This window comes from Physeter macrocephalus, chromosome 9 (genome assembly GCF_002837175.3).
Source record: "Physeter macrocephalus isolate SW-GA chromosome 9, ASM283717v5, whole genome shotgun sequence".
NCBI lineage: Eukaryota > Metazoa > Chordata > Mammalia > Artiodactyla > Physeteridae > Physeter > Physeter macrocephalus.
The window spans coordinates 23,800,275-23,813,680 of NC_041222.1; the positions used below are offsets into that span (position 1 = coordinate 23,800,275).

Below are 13,406 nucleotides of genomic sequence, written 5' to 3' on the forward strand. Positions count from 1 at the left end.
ATTGTGGGGAGAGGGGCTGTTGTGAAGAGGTCATTAATCTCATTTTTCTCTGCCTAGGTTGGGTTGACTGTAATTCCTGACAGCACGGTGGGCTGTGTTTTGGGTGTTATCTGTAAGCTCCTGGATCATACATGTGTACTTAGTGAGACGCTGCTGCCATTTCTGGCTTCTTGTTGCTACAGTCTTCTTTATTTTCTGCTCACTTTAGAGAAAGGAGAAGCAGAACATCTAAGAAAGAGGTAATAGTTTTTGTATTCTTAAACTTTAATTTTTTTCCTACTTGTTCAACTCCCCTTAATCTATCAGGCAGTCGGTCAGTCAATCTGAAGAGATATTTCCAAAATCTAATTCTCTTTTAGAGTTTGTATAAACCTAGCTAGCTTTTTCTTTGTTCTTTTATGAATCCCCTTTGTGATGTGGTGAGCAGTCTTAGTTTTTTTTTTTTTTTTTTCTTTAAGCTACAAATTTGAAAAGTTAGATGGCATTAGAAAGTTTCCTGAGAGCTTTCCTTATTAACTTTGCTGTAGATCTGGCAAGAAAAAAAATTCTACTTTTAGAAGGATGGGCTTCCTGTTAGCACAAGCCTTTGTATTTTGTTTTGGGCTTTGAACTAGCCAGCATGGATTTTTAAATTCTTGGGTTTAAGGAAATTGTTCTAAGATGCTAGTGTTTTTAATTAGTACTTTTGCTCCTATATAATTTTTAGACTAAAGCTTCTAGGATAGTATAGAAGATTTCACTTTAATTTTCAAGGAGTGTTCTCATGCTTATGTTCTCATTGGTATGCTGTTAACAATTCATTGCAGAAGGTTCTAACAGATGAGCAAATATAAGAAAATAAAAATTATTCTGTCACATTTTGACATTTGCCTTTCTTTTTTGAGCTTTTAAATGTCACTGAAATATACATATGATTGTATAAAACATTTAAATAGTTTAAAGAGTATAAACTGAACACCTGTTTAACCAACCTCCCGGTTCAGAAATAGAACATCCTCAGCACACTTTCTCCATGTACCCTCCACAGTTACATTTCTCTTCTACATCCCCAGAGATCACTTCTGTGTTAGTCACTTCCTTACCTTTTTATTTAAAAATTTTATGTGCATTTATAAGCAGTTTCATTTTTGTTTTGCATATTTTAAGAATTTGATATAAAAGGAATCATACTACATGTATTTTTTGTGACTTGATTTTCATCATCCTTTGTGAGAGTACTCATGTTGATTCGAAGATGTATTTCATTCATTTTTGTTTCTCTATACCAGGAGTCAGCAAACTTCCTTCTGTAAGGAGTCAGTGAATATTTTAGGTTTTTCAAACCATAAAGTCTCTTGTCAGAACTACTCAGCACTGCCCTGGTCATGTGAAAGCAGCATTAGATGATACATAAATGAATGGGTGTAGCTGTGTTCCAATAAAATTCCGTTTACAAATACAGGCTGTGAGCTGGATTGGTCTAGTACCCCTGCTCTGTAATATTCTGTTATATGAATGTACTATAACTTATCCATTTTACTGTCAACAGACATTTGGATTTTTTCTATTAAGTGTGTGTATTTAAAACTTTGTACATTTCACTGTTAATATCCTGTAAAATTTACACATAAACAAGCATAGATTTGATGGTACTTTTCTTACCATCATCAAACTTTCGGGCCTGATAGTTCAAGAAAAGGCTTTATAAATAGCAAGGAACTTCTCAGGGTTCTAAAAATTTTATAATGAGCATCCCTATTTATGAAATATGTATATTGCTGTTTGTCATTTCCTGTCACTTGAAATATAGCCCCTTTGTGATACACTCTGATAAGAAGTTTCAAAGATCTTTTTTAGTTTCTTATAGAAAAACATCCTGCTTTGATTTTATATGGTTGGACTGAACAAAATTCACTGTATTTAATACATTTTGCTTCTGTAAAATTCTGTTTTTAAAAGTGTTTTGTACTGTGTATTGAGTTTGATATGCATCTCTCAGGATGACATTAGTCACAAAGAAGTGTTGGCAGCCAGAATCTTAGGTACTTAAGTTTCCCGTTTGGGCTGCTCCTACCCTCCTAGAGAAGGTGTTTGTGAGATTACAAATAGAGTGCCAGTCAAACTACTGGGAGCTTTTGATTTCACAAGTGCTGACCAAAAAATCGGGCTTGATCAATTTGAGGTATTCAAACTGTGGCCACTGTACTTTGAAGAAACTATTCTGTTGTCTTCCGGATTCATTGTTAGTAATGAAAGATCTGCTGTTCAACTGAGCCCTTTTGGTTTGTAGGTAGTAATCTATTCTTTTTTTTTTTTTTCCACATCTTTATTGGAATATAATTGCTTTACAATGGTGTGTTAGTTTCTGCTTTATAACAAAGTGAATCAGCTATACATATATCCCCATATCTCTTCCCTCTTGCGTCTCCCTCCCTCCCACCCCCCCATCCCACCCCCCCTAGGTGGTCACAAAGCACCGAGCTGATCTCCCTGCGCTATGATCTCCCTGTGCTATGCGGCTGGTTCCCATTAGCTATCGGTTTTACATTTTGTAGTGTATATATGTCCATGCCACTCTCTCACTTTGTCCCAGCTTACCCTTCCCCCTCCCCGTGTCCTCAAGTCCATTCTCTAGTAGGTCTGCGGTCTTTATTCCCATCCTTTCTTTTCTATGGTTTCACTGTTTTCTCTTTGTTGCATTGCAAATCAGGGTGTATCCTAGTGTAGGTTTGTTGCTATTTATCCTGCTTGAGAGTTAGTGTACTCCTTTAATCTGAAGAATTAATGTTTTTTCTTCAGTTGTGTTTTTATTTCTGTTATCTTCCCCACTGTTTATATTCTCTCCTAAAAACTCCTTTTGAACATAGGGAGTTTCTCATTCTGTCCTCTCTTAACATCTTCCACTTTGCTAATTCTTTTGTTTAATCCTTCTATTGAGTTTTTATTGTATCAGCTATTGTTTTCTCTTTCATCTATTTTGAGTTTTTACTTGGCTCTTTGTCATTCTTGCTTTATTGGTGTTAAAGGTTTTGTCAGTTTGTTCTGTTTGCTCTGTTTCTCTCTTGTGTGGGAATTCTCTCATTTTGGGGAGCAGGTGGGGCTCTGGAGGTTGTCTCTAGTGGGGTTGAACAAACAAGCTCATGTTTTGGGTTGTATAACTTTCTCTGAATGCATCTTTTGTGAGAGTTTGTGGAGGTTGTGGAGACCGCCCTACGCGGCAGTTTCACATTTGCATTTTCCTGGCTTCCAGCTCTATGCAGGGAGCCCAGTTCTAGCTCCCTGCTTTCCGTACTTGGGGCTGAAGCCTCAGCTTCCAACATTGTTTGTTGGCTGTTGAATACCCAGCCCCCAAATCCCATATCCAGTTCTGTGCTCCTGTGTATCTTCATGAGTTCTGTCATAGTTTCTGGCACCTAGAGATATCACCCATTCTGGCTTTTGAGCTTGGCTGTATCTTTGTCTAGTTTTTTAAAGTATATTATCTGTATTTCCCTGTGTTTGGGGAGTGGGGTGGGGTTGGTTGGTATTATCTGACCAGAATACATCAGAAGTTTGCAGAGTTAGTGGAACTCCTGAAAATTATCTGTGAAATATTGGACTTTCATCAGTTCCTTTAGAGTGGTTTAGAACCATTGCTTTATGTTGACCTAAAATCTCAACTTCATAACAATTTATGTAGAGTTGGTACAAGTATTTCTGTGCATGACAACTCTTAGAAAACCCTAAGAATGGCTCTTCAAATGGTATTGCTTACATCATTCGTGGTACTCAGGTCTCTCTTCCTTTTGGCATGACAGTTTTCTTTAATTGTGGTGTGTGAAGGTGGAATTCTAAACTTTACTCATCCATTTAGTATACTTGTATTTGGTATAATGTAGAATCCATAAGCTCTTTTAGCAGTTTTGATCCACAGTTATTTGAAATCCACTGAAGTTCAAGTAGAGAGTGAATATATTGGATCAGTACAGTAGTAACTTACTAAAAAAAAAACCCAAGGGGTAGGAATTGTGGAGGTAGGAATTTGAAACCCAGCAGGAACCAAAGCAGCTTCCTCTATTCTTTTCTTTTTCTTCTAAATTTTGTAGTCTTTTATCTCTGTGCCTTTGCCTCATCATTAGCTATGTCTACAGTCTGGCTTTCTCTTTTCTCCTTGCACATGGCTGTCCTAACCTGGCTGTGCATGAGTCCACAGGCTGAATAAAGTCTCTTCAAATAAGAGGATCGGTTTGGCTTAATGGATTCGGTATTTACCTTTGATGCAATTGCTCTATGTGGAGTTGGGAGGGGGGTCAAATTGTGAAAGGTCTGGAGGTAGGCTTTCTTAGAAAGACTTGGGACTGGGAGGATTATGCACTCTTGGTAGAGAAATTGTAACAGGCTAAGGTCAGAGCCTTTAGCAGCCAGTGAACTTTTCCTCCAAAAGGATATTGCTCCATTTAATTGACACACTTCTAGAATGTGGTTAGGCCACTTACCTCTATCATAAAACATTTTTGTTCCTGTTCTATAAAGATACCAAAAGAAGGATGCTCACTGAAATTTGTATTTATTTACCATCTGGCCTGTAATAGTTCCCTTACTGGCTATTTTCTCAAATCCCTTTGGTTCCTTGTGAGCACATCTTTCTCTGGAAAGCTGCCCTGTTCTAACACATTGAAGAGACTCATAATCCAGGTCAGAGGCTTAGAGTTTCATGAAGTTCTTTTCTTCCCTTTTTGCCATTGGGACATTCTTACTCTTTTTTTTTTTTTTTTCACTGTTGTGGTCTCTCCCGTTGTGGAGCACAGGCTCAGCGGCCATGGCTCACGGGCCTAGCCGCTCCGCGGCATGTGGGATCTTCCCGGACCGGGGCATGAACCCGTGTCCCCTGCATCGGCAGGCAGACTCTCAACCGCTGCGCCACCAGGGAAGCCCCATTCTTACTCTTTTGACATTTGGTGTTGTGTAATAGACAGTTGAATAATGTCCACTGGTAGAGAACAGTACACATGTATAGATCATTCTGTGGTGAATTCTGTGTTAAATATGATCACTAGGGCTTCAATAATGTCTTGTTAAGCCCAGGGAAATGCTGGTTGCTAGGCTTCCTGAAACGTGTAACATAGGGGAAAGCAGCTGATTCTTCACTGCATTTGCTTTTTTAGCTCTGATGAAACCCAGTTCTTATTAGTTTTGGTTTCTGGGGTTTTATCAGAAAACACCATGTTTCTTAAAAGGACATTTTCAGTCTTGGGAAGTATGGAAAGGGCACTTTTCCTGTATGCCTTGGTTCACTGACTCATTTCCGTTTTGTAGGGACAAGCTGTGGGGCGTCTGTGTCTCCATCCTGGCACTCCTGCCTCGAGTGCTCAGGTTGATGCTGCAGAGCCTGCGGGTGAGCAGAGCTGGACCCGAGGAGCTGCCTGTTGTGGGCCAGCTGCTTCGCCTGCTGCTGCAGCACGCACCTCTCAGGACTCACATGTTGACCAATGCCATCTTGGTGCAGCAGATCATCAAGAATATCACAGTAAGAAGCATGGAACAAGGGCTTAGTACTGTTTGTACTAGATTCATGGGCATGGAGGTGCTCTTGGGAGGCCAGGGTTTCTGTGCGTTGATGGACTCCTGGAATTAAGCCCAGTGTAGTGATTTCTTTGGGCTTCACCTGCCGTCTAGTAACTGACTGTCACTTAACCTGGGGGGTGACTTTGATTGCAGAATCAGTACTAAAAACCTTAAAATACTCAAACTGAATTAAGGTGGCAGGCAGCTTAGTTGGAAAAACTACAGGCATCAGAGTCACTCCTGTTTTGTGATACAGATTCTATTGCTTAACTGTGATAGTTTGGCAAGTTGTGTGTGTGTTTTTTTTTTTTTTTAACCTATCTGAGCTTTGTTTTCCTAGTTGTAGAAATGGGAATAATAGCAACATTGTTGGGTTTTGTTGACCATTAAATGAGATCATCCAAGTAAGGTTTATACTGTAACTGATAGTTACTAAGCACCCAACAAATGTTAGCTGTCATTAAGGAAATTTAGCAGGAATAAACTAAGGCCTATTTCTAGTCACTTAGTTCACTGGAGAGGTGGAAGAAGTTGGAAGTTGCAGGCTTCAGCTTTGTCTTACGGTTGGTTCTCTGTGTTCACCTGGGGCGGACAGTTCTGTTTATTAAGGATTCCTTTGGTGTTTTTGGTTTGGAAGAGTTAAAGTGAGGTTTTTTGTATAGGCCTTTGATTGGAGGGGGTTATTAATTGGTATATGTAATAATACTTCAGAGTAATAGGGCTTATACCTACATGTAACACAAGATGTATTCTGAATTTTCTCAGTAATGGAAGAGGATGCAGAATTCAGAAATAGTAGAAGCGAAGAAGTTAAGAACTTGGATTATTCCGAGGTTGGAGAATCAGCCAATCTCCATAAGAATGACAAATTGAGACTTGTTGAATTATTATTCTCAGTTAATGTTATGATATTCTACAATGCGCAGGGGCGGAAGTACAGAGTGTAGGGGTGGTTAATGGTGAAATTTTATTAGTCCCTAGCAAATGTGGGAGGGAAGAGACCCAACAAGAAACTGGTAGCACTTAATACTTGAGGATGAAACTAGGAATTTTAACTACCTGTGGTAATAATATCTGATTAATAGGTTCCTTTTTTCAGTGAGATTTCATGTGATAATTTATAGATGAGGATACTGTCGCAAGGACTGTTTGCGATCGTTTGGGTGTGGAAAAAAACCAACTCTCATGTTACTCTTGTTTTTCTTGTTTTTCTCTGCAGACATTGAAGAGTGGAGGTGTTCAGGAGCAGTGGCTCACAGACTTACATTATTGCTTCAATGTGTACATCACTGGGCATCCCCAGGGACCCAGCATGTTGAGTACAGTGTATTGAAAAGGCACTGTGGCACCTGTTTGAAATTGTTTATTCACATCTAATTTTGAAGAGACTGATGTAATAAATGTTTGTCATTAAAGCTGAACTTTTAAAGAAGTTGTTTATGAACCTTCCTTTGCACTGAAATAGGAAAATAATGCTTGGGAGTTCCCATTGATGCACAGGCTGGCTTCCTGGACTAGCAAGTGATATGTGGTTACAGGTATTCTGTATCTCATAGCTAAGTATATATAAAATACAGAGCGATAATATGGTACCTTCTGTTGTATAGTAAGAAATAAGCTGAGAGTCTTTGTGGTCCCATCTAGGCAAACTTCATTCTTTTTGTTCTCAGCCCCAGTTCATTCAGATAGCAACAAACTAAACTAGTTTTTGGTTTGGTTTTGTTTGGGAGTGGTTGCTTCTCACTCTGGAGTTGTGTTGTTTCCAGAGGATTTCTAGCAAGATTTCAAAACAGTGCTCCCATTTGTTGTGGATTTTCCTGTACCTAAATGGTCCTTGGTCTGAGCTGGGTAACTCTTACAAAATGGTTTTCTACTAGTGATCCATTATAAGAGGAGTTCTTAATTTATGTTATAATCATTTTCATAAAAATGAAGTTAGCCAACTGTAAAAAATCCAGGTAATTAAATAACACTTCATTGCTTCCAATCTCTTACTGTCAGGACAGGGGTGGCAGTAATCTTAAAATGCAAGTAGTTCTAGAAATATTTGTGAGCCTAGTATGCCATTGTTTCTGCCTGTCTACATTCCTAGTATCTTTGCCCTTAAAAAATGTGAAAAAGCCCACAATCTCTGGATTTTATTTAAACCATGTGTTCTTAGAGAGCTAGAATGCATTGTTAGCACAGTTTCCCATACCAAAGGAACAGCATTTTGACAAGGTTGCTCACCTCTGCAGGTCAAGCAGAAAATACAAGTGGAAGGTTAAGGCCTGAATTGGCACCCCGTGCATAAATGTCTGGTCTGTAGACCTTCCCGACTGAGGCCTTGGTGCTGTGATACTGCTGGTGCTCAGCAGAAGGAACGCCATTCACAGGGAGGACGTGGCAGCAGCCTGTGGCCTTCAGAGGCTGACACGGGAACTGTAAAATGTAAGCCATCAACAGTATACCTATTACAGTCTTACAACGTCTAACAGCAAAATACTGGGTCATGACTCTGGTCTAAAAATTAAAGCTGATGATGTTGGAATAACAGGATGTGGTGTCAGTAATGAAGTCCATTGCATTAGATTCCAGAAAAGTAGTGAACTGAAGGCAGCTGCTGTGGGACAGGCTCTTCCTCATCTCATTTAGGTTCTTCACTGGAGCCAACAAACCAGGCTTGCACCAGTTGAGGAGAAATCCCAACCCAGCAGCGTCTTTAGTGCTCACTTCCTTAGTTTTACTTAGACTTAACTGTTATTAGAAATACTCTTTTCCAGCCATCCTCACGGACATGTAGGCACACGGGCAGTTTTGCACAGGTATAGTCTACCCTGGTCCTTTCAGCACTGGCTAAGAATTTACAAAACAGTGCCATGTAAGAGCAGAAAGAAAACACGTTTCTTTCGGTTGTTACCACATTTTCAGGCTAATAAGCCTTCAGGCATGGATATTAAAGTTTTCCCAAAGAGTAAAAGCTAATCAGAGAATTCTGCACTAGCTATTAGAACCGCCCCCTCCGGGCACAGTCTTCCTCCATAGGCAGTCGAAGCTTTGTTTTGTTTCTTGATGGGTTAGCTGATTGTAGGTTATAAGAAAAATTCTTTGATCTTCCACTGTTCTCAAGGAGGTGTATACACTGCAAGTTGCTCACTGTTAAAAACAAATACCAGATATTCAGATTATTATTATTGCTACTATTATTATTACTTTTGGCTGCGCTGCGCGGCATGCAGGATTTAGTTCCCCGACCAGGGATCGAACCTGCGCCCCCTGCATTGGGAGTGTGGAGTCTTAACCACTGGACCACCAGGGAAGTCCTGACATTCAGATTATTAATTTTAATGCTGAAGGGCAGAGTTGATTGGTGGGGAGGAAGAAGGGTTTAGGTTTGGATTATCCATGGGGCTGAATAAAGTGACGGCTAGTTTATTGTAGAGACAGGAGGGCATCAGCTCTCCATTTTCCATCCTCTCAAAGATACCTGACATCTCTTTAAGGAATAACCTTGACTATGAGGGGGCAGCTGCTTGAGGAGGTAGGACTGGGACTTAGGTCTTCAGTCTGCCTGGAATAACTGGTATGCTATTGCTTTCTCTGTGCATCTCTGTAACATAACACAAACATACATATCATTTAACTTTCCCTGTGCCACATACTTGGCTATAATCCATTCTAGAAAATAGGTTCCTTTGAAAACTATTCAGGTGATAGAATAATAGGCATATCAAACTTGAAGTGGATTTTTTTTAGGCCTTTTTATGACTTTGAAATCACAGAGTTAACAGGATGCTACAGTTGGAGAACTTTAGTGGTGCGCTCAACCCTCTCACTTAACAAATGAGGATACTGAGCCCCCGACCAGTTAAGAGAACTTGCTGAGGCCTTACTGCTGGATGTGCTCCTAAGTGGAGCAAAGAAGCAAACATGAAAGGTGAGTAGTTTTTAAAAAGTTACAAAAATATGTCTCTCTCATCTGGTTTTATTACTGTTACTTCAATAAAGTTAAAGTGACGTGTTTTGGAACTCTGGTGTGTTTGCGGCTGCCTTTGTTGTATCAAGTCTTGAGTTGTCATCTGCATACCCCTCTGTAGGTGGGCAGGAATATTCTGCGTTCATACAAGGGGGTACCGTTTTTAGTAATCACTTAAGCCATGGTTATTCCATTCGTTGGAATGGAATTTTTTTTAGAGGAAATTCTTTTATTTTTAACAAGAAGGGCCCCCAGATTTAGGACATTGAGATATATATGCTCTCTGATCATTACTGTGCTGCTGTTCTCTGTGGGTGTGGGTGGTTTGCAGGTGGGTGTAGAAGACTGAGGAGAATGTGATTGTTTGCCTCCTGGATGCAGGTAGAGAAACAGTCCAAGGAGTTTGTTACTTTGCTCTAACCAGCTCACTTTCTGCTCCTTGTTTTAAGAGGTAAAGAAAGGCACTACTAAAGTCTCTCCCCAGATTGAAGGGGTTATGAGCCACAATCTTCACTCAAATATTTGAGCACCTACAATGTGCCAAACAGTGTACTAAAGCTAAGTAGAACAGTGAGCAAAATCCAAAGATCCTTAACCTCATGGAATTCTCAAAGCAAAAATTTCTATTCAAGGTAAAGACTAAAATGAATGGTTTGTCCTTCTTGGTTCCATTTGCCATCTGTGATTCTACACTGCAGAAACTTACTTATATGTATGTCCAAGTCATGCCCATTTCATGCAAATTTATAGACTGTATTCTGTATAAAACACAGGCTACAGCTAACTAGCAAGGAGCTCTGGTTACCATCAGCCTTATTCACAGGTTAATGGTTAATGTGGGTTAGGTGGGCCTCATAAAACCTTTGTCCCCCAAGTTTAGGAAAAGATTCTCTTTGGTCCTCATCTGTTTTCTAGCCAGGGTAGGACAAACAAGCTGATAGTTTATATGACGTCCTAAGAAACCATTATTTCTTTTATTTATTCTGTCCTTTAACTGTGAGTCCTTTAACTAAAAACCTTTATGCCACTAAACACCCTAAACACCTTCATTTTTAAAGATTTGATAGTCCTGGACTTTTGAGACAAAGTAAAAAATGCTCTGATTATCTCATTTTAATATCTGATTATCTAAATGCTACTTCTTAAGTAGTTTTATGTGACAGTGTGTTTTTGAAACTATTCTTTAATTCACTCAAGTGTAACTAGAGGTTTTGTTTTGTTTTAAACCTGGAACCATGGGCCTGATTCCTTTGAAAGTCTAATTGCCCCTGATCAGCCTGTCTATATTACATGAGTTGCCCAACTCTTATTAAAGCTTTGGCAGTAATTACTGTCCCCCCACCTCTTGGTTTTCCCCCCATCAAAAATAAATGAATGTTAAAGTTCACGCTGACAGTCATTGTTCATCTTCCCAGCTGTGCTCTGTTCCTGCAGGATGACTGTGGATCAGGGACTGGGGGGAGTGGGTTGCCATAGCCACCCATGAGAAACACTGGACCTGGCATTAACTGCTGACAGCACTGAACTTATCACCCAAATTTAATTCTGGCATGAATGAAGGGGCCCTGAGTAAAACAGTCTTGTCTTGTGGCTAAAAAGAAAGTTCCCTGAGCTGCTCCTGTATGAGTGGAAGTGTGCACAGTTGAGCCTGAGCTGGACATGCTATTAAATATTAAAATATTAAATGCCTCCTTAGGGGGCCCTAAAAGGCAAAAGTCACACTCTATGGTCAAAGGACTTCTTCCCATCTTCGGGAAGGAGATGGAGGATCTTAATGTGAAACCAAAACGGAGCAAGAACTCCCAAGGTATTACTTTGAAGAGTGACAGTATTTGTGTTTCCCCCTCCTGTATGTGAACAAGTATGTAAAAGTGATCAATAATAGGCCCATTTATTGATTCTGCTGGAGGTCATGTTATTAAGCTTTTGGTTGCAAAAATAACTTGCCTCTTCTGGAGATGTTTATTACAGTGGTAATTCCATGAAAAGGGGATGAAGAACACACGTAATCCTGAAATCAAATGACTGTTGGAACCCCTGGCAGTCTGTTCTAATGTCTTCCACCTTTGGGGATGAAACAAAAAAGGGAACTGTTTCCTCACATGGTCTCCCCAGTCTGCTTTGCCCATGCAGTGGCTGCCTTACCTGAGTTGAGACCCAGCACAGAATGGGCTTTTGAAGATCTTGTGGGCTGATGTACTTTTCCTTCTTGAGAACCTGAAATCAACCAACAATGATCATCTATTTCTGACCAATGACAACTGTGGCCTGACCAAGTTCTGAATTCTTTATTGAGGTGAAGGCTTGAGCTTGCAGGTGTCTGCCAAGATAGATTAAGTATGGTGTGGAAAAACTACATAGGCCCACCCAGGTCAAGTCTGCAGATTTTGCTGCCAGGGCCACAGATCTGTTTGTAAGGGTGCCCTGACTTAACTTTTTTTCCACTGGGGAGCTAGCCAGTCCTGTTCTCTGAGTTTATTTGGATGGGCACTTTGCAGAGCTGAAAGTGTTTCAGTATGCAGCAGTTCATCTGCTAAACAAGTATGTACTGTAGGGCTTGGATCTGGGGTAGTCCCCCAGATAGGCAACTCTGTACTATCTAAGCATAGGGAAGGTCAGTGTGAGGCAGGCAGGGTCTGCCTGGGCCTGGAGTCCTCTAAATGGAGAATTTTAGGGAAAACAGGCAGCAGCCTAGAGCGGTTGCTGTGGTGAGGCTTTCAGTCATGAAGCCCAGCACACAATCTCTTGGCTGTAAGGCTTTCTCGGTTGAGATACCAGAATACCTCATGAAACCAATTCTGACCCAGAATTGCTGGAAGGGAGGCACTAAATATGATGAGAATTGTGTTGGTGCCTGGAAGTTTAATAAAGTTCTTACCTGAATGGAGGTTTGCCCAATGTAATTAAATCCTGTTTTCAAATTTTGATGTGACATACTCTGGGGGTGCTTGTTGTAAACTACAAAGTACCCAGAAGGACACTTACCATAGATCTGCTTGAGCACTGAGTGCCTGGTGGGCTTGGTGCCTGAGCTGCCCTTGGGTGGACTCTTGGTGGTCCTGCTTACTGCCATGGTCTTTGGGGGTTTCAGTTCCAGTTCCTTCCTCCAAACCTGGAGGATCAAAGCCATGCACTCTCGGTTCCATCTGTCCACATCTCTGGTTCCAAGCTGCTTTATGTGCAGAAGGTGGGACAGGTGCTTCCTGAGCTGGTAGCTGGTGGGGTCAGAGGAGGGGAGAGACTTTAAGATCACAATACTGAGAAAACCAATGTTCCTTAAAGTTCCTAGAAGCTATAGGAATAGTAATTGCTGAACTCTTGGGAGATTCAGTTAGGCTCCCATTCCTAATTTCAGTGGCAGTATGTTGAATATTGAATTCTGTCTTTGTCCATCAGTACTTCCTGAACTAGGAATCAATCAGATGGGTCCTTGCCCTCAAAGTGGGACAGGCCAATGTGTAAACAAATGTGGTATGAGAAGTACTATGTGAGAGCAAAGAGCTAGATGGCTGATATTTGTGCTGGGTTTTAAGGGATGAGTAGGAGCTTGCTAGGCAGGGAAGGGCATTTTAAGTAGTAGAACTGGCACGAGCAGAGGTAGATGCATTTGTGCAAGAATGTTAAAAGTGAGATGTGTGTGAAGCATTATGTATTTGGTAAGGGAAGGAGGATGGGAGGCTGGGCTACATTGTGGAAGCTGTGTCAGGGGAGCTGAGTCATAGCCCAGCCCATGGCTGAGTGTAGCTCCTGGCCCCTACCTGATCAGGAAGGCTGGCCAGACCACCTGGAAGCTGCATAGCCCAGCAGTGCTTAAGAAGGGTGTATAGTAGGCAGAGCCCATCATCCACAGAACAAAGCCAATAGCATTGTTCAGCCAGGGAACTTGGGGAGCAGGCCAGTTTGAATCAAGACCACAAACAAAGAGGCT

The 13,406-nt window shown here is 40.9% G+C and overlaps 2 protein-coding genes across 5 annotated transcripts in view; one reads left to right on the forward strand and one right to left on the reverse strand.

The window, feature by feature from the left end:
- TEX10 (testis expressed 10) overlaps positions 1-6,955 on the forward strand; it is a 58,937-nt gene extending 51,982 nt beyond the window's left edge. For both annotated transcript variants that reach the window (XM_024126127.2, XM_028493755.2), the window contains 3 exons: positions 58-239; positions 5,275-5,485; positions 6,743-6,955. In XM_024126127.2, the coding sequence (XP_023981895.1) occupies positions 58-239; positions 5,275-5,485; positions 6,743-6,856 (507 nt within the window). In that variant the 3' untranslated portion in view covers positions 6,857-6,955. The remainder of the gene's footprint in view (positions 1-57; positions 240-5,274; positions 5,486-6,742) is intronic.
- A 93-nt stretch (positions 6,956-7,048) lies between these two features.
- Positions 7,049-13,406, reverse strand: part of INVS (inversin) — a 152,808-nt gene continuing 146,450 nt past the window's right edge. For all 3 annotated transcript variants that reach the window (XM_007128404.4, XM_024126124.2, XM_055087068.1), the window contains 3 exons: positions 12,464-12,693; positions 11,624-11,695; positions 7,049-8,658 (listed from right to left, as the gene is read on the reverse strand). In XM_007128404.4, coding sequence (XP_007128466.1) covers positions 8,510-8,658; positions 11,624-11,695; positions 12,464-12,693 — 451 coding nt within the window. In that variant the 3' untranslated portion in view covers positions 7,049-8,509. The remainder of the gene's footprint in view (positions 8,659-11,623; positions 11,696-12,463; positions 12,694-13,406) is intronic.